Source organism: Acipenser ruthenus, chromosome 29, assembly GCF_902713425.1.
Source record: "Acipenser ruthenus chromosome 29, fAciRut3.2 maternal haplotype, whole genome shotgun sequence".
NCBI classification, from domain to species: Eukaryota; Metazoa; Chordata; class Actinopteri; order Acipenseriformes; family Acipenseridae; genus Acipenser; species Acipenser ruthenus.
In genome coordinates, this window is record NC_081217.1 from 21,254,178 (window position 1) to 21,260,258 (window position 6,081).

The 6,081-nt window shown below is 42.4% G+C and overlaps 1 protein-coding gene across 3 annotated transcripts in view; it reads left to right on the forward strand.

Moving 5' to 3' along the window:
• Positions 1-5,693, forward strand: part of LOC117964490 (proteasome subunit alpha type-5) — a 44,420-nt gene extending 38,727 nt beyond the window's left edge. The window contains exons 1-10 of one of the 3 annotated variants that reach the window (XM_034908126.2): positions 459-601; positions 1,154-1,198; positions 2,118-2,184; positions 2,644-2,770; positions 3,070-3,137; positions 3,567-3,674; positions 4,046-4,104; positions 4,444-4,546; positions 4,863-4,949; positions 5,322-5,693. In XM_034908126.2, the coding sequence (XP_034764017.1) occupies positions 1,170-1,198; positions 2,118-2,184; positions 2,644-2,770; positions 3,070-3,137; positions 3,567-3,674; positions 4,046-4,104; positions 4,444-4,546; positions 4,863-4,949; positions 5,322-5,399 (726 nt within the window). In that variant the 5' untranslated portion in view covers positions 459-601; positions 1,154-1,169 and the 3' untranslated portion in view covers positions 5,400-5,693. Of the gene's footprint in view, positions 1-458; positions 602-984; positions 1,023-1,153; positions 1,199-2,117; positions 2,185-2,643; positions 2,771-3,069; positions 3,138-3,566; positions 3,675-4,045; positions 4,105-4,443; positions 4,547-4,862; positions 4,950-5,321 lie in introns of those variants that run through there. The other 2 variants (XM_059003573.1, XM_059003574.1) reach the window with 2 other exon arrangements.
• The last annotated feature ends 388 nt before the right edge of the window (positions 5,694-6,081 follow it).

Consider the following 6,081-nt stretch of genomic DNA (forward strand, 5'->3'; position numbering starts at 1 on the left):
CGCAAACACCTCTCCTTGTTAACAATATCGACAGTAGTTAATAATGTTGATGGAAGCTGACACCTGTTCTCTTCACTGTCCATAGACTCATATAGACCAGTATAACCCAGTAGGGTATCATTACTGAGACCAGCAAGTCGTCACATTATACAGTCAGTTATATTCAGCTTCAAGTCTGCTTCGTATAACAGGGTCTGAAGTTTAACCTGCAGTTAACTTTAGAATAATGATGAGAACTATATAGGGTAATATAAAATGTGTGGAGTGTACTGCATTGCCAAACATGTATATTACTTTGCAGTTGGGGGACTACGACTTAATTACTGTACATACAGATAAGAATGAGAACACTACAAAAAGGTCAGACTGTCAAGTTGAGTTCCTTTTACGCCGCACTGACACATTTTAAATAATATTCAATACTGTGTACAATATTAAATACTGCATTTATATATTTATTTTTTTATCACAAGTCTGCGGAACTGGACAGAGTATATTGCGGAACTGTTCTTTCTGGTGTTGCGGGTTCCCCTCCGGATTGAAGGGTCCGACACACTCACTTCCCGGAGCCGCAAAGCGAACTCATTCACATCTCCGATCAGTAAGTAACCGAGCAAACCCACAGAACTGGACTTATTAAACCCGGAGAGCGGTTTAAACGACACAGCTGTAGCATGATGTGTTTTATTAAACCGTGTGCCTGTTCGCTTGTGTGAGAGTCGTATCTGAAATGACGTGCAGGTTTAGTGCATATCTGAATATACTGGCGCCAGTAGGCTCGGCGTCGTGTATTATTTTTGTACCCGGTTTTGTTTATTATCTCGCTTCAATTGTTCATTAATATTAAGGTTTAGTTTCTATAGCAGGAAGTTTCTTTGCCTAGTGTGTTGATGGTGCAGGTCAGTCGAACTTGCCCGAATTTGACTGAGCTGCAAGGCAGCCAATGGCGTTTGAGTATAAAAGCTAAGACACGCCCATCTGTACTTGTCGCCCAATGGGATGCGCAGGCCATGCTTGTGTGGGTAGGTTGATTCTCCATTGTAGGTGTCCATGCTCAGTTTGCAGTTTAGTATTTATATATTATAGGCGAGTTTAGGGGAGTCTGGTACATTTTAAAACGCACATTTCTGAATCGTGTGTATTTTCTTAACAGGTTAAAAGCTGGTAACATGTTCCTCACCAGATCGGAATATGACAGGTGAGTATCTTGTAATGTTTTTGCTTTGTCATGTCAATATAGTGACACGATCGGGCCTTTCACGATAATGAATACCAGACATAGTAAATCTATCATATTACATACGCATTGATTATTTTCGACAAAGCAAAAAAAAAACACATTTTGTAAATTAATAGGTGTTAAGAAGCTATGGCAAAAAAATGCATTATTAATAATTTAAGGATCACATCGTAGAGCACGATACTTCTCGAGTTTAGTTTCACTTTCAGGTTTGTGATTTTTTTTTTGGTTTTGTTTTGTATTACAGTTGCATATTTAGTATTAACTGTTGCACACTTTTCCTTTGGTGGTTTATGTTTTCAGTTAATAGAACTCTTTTGATAAACAGCGTTTGGTCGCACAGATTCAGATACAACTAAAAGTACCGAAAGTAGCCAAACTTGATCAGACGTGGACCGTGATTTTAACTTCAGAGGGGCAATGTCTTATAATACCTAGGGTTAACAGACGCCCCAGGAAAACTGGGACTGGCCCAGGTTTCAGCCTTTATTTTGTGTCCCGGGTCAAAAACAGTACAATAGTTAAATCGTATTACATTTTTCTTTTTAAGTACATAACTGTGTCAGTGTGCTCAGCAAAGTAATTTGTTAAGATTTGTTTACGCCATTCAAAAATTTTTGTTTAATCCGTGTAATTCTGATCATGCGAACCTCACATGTTTTAAATAATATCTGATCTGTTTTTTGCTAATCTTGTCTTTTTGCGCAGCTAACATGTTTTGATTAGACAGTAGAAAGATAACAAGGAGTTGCAATGATCTGCACTAAACACACCCGATTCATTTGTGAATTTATACACCGTTACTTTCACAGCTTCAGGGTATGGATTGAAACGTGGTAATCCTAATAATACCTCGCTGTCTTTCGGTCTGTTTCAGAGGTGTGAACACATTCTCGCCAGAGGGCAGACTGTTCCAGGTGGAATATGCCATCGAGGCCATAAAGGTAAACAGAAAACTCATCCCTGTCGTTAAACTGTACTGCTTAACATTTTCATGTGTGATCAATTTATATATTTTAAAAAAATAATAAAATAGCTGACAAACACAAAATAATGTCTTGGTAGAATTTTTTTCTTCCATTCCTTTGCATGCGGAAAAATGGTATTGTCATATGAGGCTACGGTGCATTTGCATCCATGTCCCTGTAGAAAGACTAGAAGAGTTTTATTTTTTATCCATCCCCATATGATCGCCATGCATGAAAGGGTTAAAGATTCCTGTTATAAAAACTAACTTTCTCTCTGAACTGTGTTTTTTTATATATATATAAACTGACTGGACTTGCCTTTTACTGTCTGTCAGTGCTTCAGAGAATACGTGGACTGCAATTCACTTTTAAACCACTGTTTTCATTTTCTAACTGTTAAAATGAAGTCATGTATTCTGCTCGCTTCTTTTGTAGCTCGGCTCAACCGCTATCGGGATCCAGACTTCAGAAGGAGTCTGTTTAGCTGTTGAGAAACGAATCACTTCTCCTCTCATGGAACCCAACAGTATTGAGAAAATTGTCGAAATTGACTCGCACATAGGTAGGTTTGGAGTCTCTGCAACCTTGTCGGTTTGCTGTTTTTTGTTTGTCGCATTCCCCGAGCTGAAGTCCATTCATCCTGCCACAAAACTATAAGCGCAGTGCCTGCGCGGTACCCCTCCTTACCCAGCACAGCTTCTGATATCTGCAACACTGAGTGTGGGTGAAGGTGTAACGCAACAAGGGAGGGTATAGTGTTCACACCCTGGAGGATTGAACACAGAATGGCTTGCATTAGGAAATCAATCCACTTTGTGTTCGAATTCTTGTCTTAATGTCTCTCTCTCTCTCTCGCTGCAGGCTGCGCTATGAGTGGCTTGATAGCTGATGCCAAAACGCTGATCGACAAAGCGCGGGTTGAAACGCAGGTAAATGATGCGTGTGTTTTGGTTTCTGTTTGGTTTAAAGAATACGTGAATCTGACAAGGCTGTCTTTCCAAACACTGGGACACGTTCGCTCCGCGCTGGTTTCAGTGTAAGCTTTGCCCCCTTGTATTTTGCTTCAACAGCGCGATGCATTGTTTGGGTTGAGAATACACTTCACACCCGCTCTAAAACAGCTGAGAGAAGTTTTTACGTGCACTGCAAACCTGATGTGATTATCAGAGTGGGCTGAACGAAACTCTCTTCGAAGCTGTGTGAATCAGGCCCCCGCAGTGTTTTAATATTGGGTTGCTTGTTCGGTTCTCTCTCAAGTTCCTTGTTCTCGGTTCTGGTCCGTAAGCTGATGATTTAATAGAGTTTTGCTGTGCAGTTTGGAATCCGTTTTTAGGTGCGTGTTTCTGTTTCCCCGTCAGAATCACTGGTTCACCTACAATGAAACCATGACAGTGGAGAGTGTGACCCAGGCTGTCTCCAACCTGGCGCTGCAGTTTGGGGAGGAAGATGCGGATCCCGGTGCAATGGTGAATATATTCAAATCAGACGGGACCCTCTTAGGGGAAGAGCCGCACAGCATCCCACATTCAAGGATTCTCTATCCCTAATAGACTGTAGCTGAGTTTAAAATGCACTTTCCTCTAATGAGAAGGGCATTGCTAATTGTGTGGTTTATTCTTGTGTCCCACAGTACTGTAATGTAGATTCAAATTACACTTTTAGTATTTAAGGATTTGGTTCTTCATGCTCGCTCTCTCCTTCAGTCTCTGTGTGTAGAATTGTGCCATGTTAAGTTATCTATGTATCTGTAACTGTAGATAAGGAGCCCTGTCTGTAGTGAACACGGTGATGAATCTGCATTGCCTTATTTAATGCATGTAAACCATTTCTGTCACAGAGTCGTCCCTTTGGCGTGGCGCTTCTGTTTGGAGGTGTCGATGAGAATGGGCCCCAGCTGTGAGTACGCTTTCTTCAATAGAAACTGCTAGAAACACTCGGCTATCAAAAGCCTGCAGAGTTAATCCTATCATTCTGTACCTGCGGGGAAGTGACGTTCAGTATATGGGTCTCGCAATCTGAAACACAGCCTGCTTGTCAAAACGTGTTGGCTCAGTATATTTGATGTTATACATGCTTTTATCCCTATCCCTGCTCCTGCTTCCCAGGGGGTTCCGGAATGTGACGGGGGGGGGGGGGGGGGGGGGGGTTCCGTTGGGATTACTCTGGGATGTATTGCAGTGACTTTTCAGCGTGCGTCTTCCCTGTTTCATGCTGTGCATTGTCCTGTATCTGCAGGTATCACATGGACCCTTCGGGCACCTTCATTCAGTGTGATGCCAGAGCCATCGGATCTGCATCCGAGGGGGCACAGAGCTCCTTGCAAGAGGTGTATCACAAGGTGTGTGTGTGTTTGCAAAGCAGCGTTTAACACAGGAGAAACCAGAGCTCTAATCTATCTTGAGAGGGGACAGGAAACCGAACTCCAGCATGCTGAGAGAAGCGGGCACAGTTCAGTGTTCTGCTGTCATTCAGGCTGAACAGCATGTGATCTTCACACATCACATGTCAGCCATTAGAGCTGGCATCAGGCCTGTGCTGATAATTGGTTCCGTTGTGTGCAATTGCAGATCGCTTTCTATTAAATCATCAGACTGCGGGCTGCAGATTTACTGCTGTCTCGCGCGATTTTATTTTGTTGTTCCTTCTTTGTTTAGTCCATGACGTTGAAGGATGCCATCAAGTCTTCGCTCACCATCCTCAAGCAGGTCATGGAGGAAAAACTGAATGCAATTAACATTGAGGTGAGGAAGCTTTGCCACGTGCATTAACAGGAGAGGGGTGGTGTTAGTCTAGTCCCTGTATGCTGGGGTAGGGGGGGAGGTGAGCTAGTGCTGCAGAATGTTCTAAACATCTCCTTTCTGTCAAGGAACTATATTTTCAAAGCGTTTCCTCTATTTAATCTACTCCTCGGTTTTGTTTTGTTTTTGGAAAGATGGGAAATCTTGATAATGCTGAAGAGAACTTGAAATATAGACACGGGTGTCTGAAACTGATTTATGTTGCTTTAATGAACGTTACGACTCGGGTTATGTAACCTGTGCTGGTTTAGGGGCCCGTTCTGCCTTTCGGCGAGTCGTCCGTCTTAATAATTTCTCTCTTTCTTTTTCTTTTAGCTGGCAACAGTAGAACCTGGCAAGACATTTCACATGTTCACAAAAGAAGAGCTAGAAGAGGTCATCAAAGATATTTAAAGCGACTCGGGCTGCGGGCGTCTCTCACAGCTCTGTCTCGCACGCAGCTCTCCAAACCAAAACCCCCTGGAGTCCCGATTTCCTTGTAGCTCCCTCAGTAGCTTCTACTTGTGGGGTTTCATGACCCAAGTGAACACCAACTCCCCAGTTTGTAACGAGTTCTCTTCAAGATTTTTACAAATCTGTGTGCGCAGCACAGGACTTTAACAATGTCGGGAATGAAGAAAAGGGGGGTGGGGGGTTCGTTTTTGTTACGACTTGATGCATCAATAAACTGTTCTATTCCAAATGGAACCGTGTTTTTGTGTTTTGTCCTCAACTCACTTTTGTGCTGCCTTGGTAATAACAGCTGACAGTACTGGGAGGTATACTGTGTGTATGAAAGAGCATAGAGAGCTCTGTATCCTATCTATCGATCTATCTAATATTCATATAGGGCAGCAGTGTGGAGTAGTGGTCAGGGCTCTGGACTCTTGACCAGAGGGTCGTGGGTTCAGTCCCAGGTGGGGGACACTGCTGCTGTACCCTTGAACAAGGTACTTTACCTAGATTGCTCTAGTAAAAACCCAACTGTATAAATGGGGAATTGTATGTAAAAATAATGTTACATCTTGTAACAATTGTAAGTTGCCCTGGATAAGGGTGTCTGCTAAGAAATAAATTATATATATATATATATATA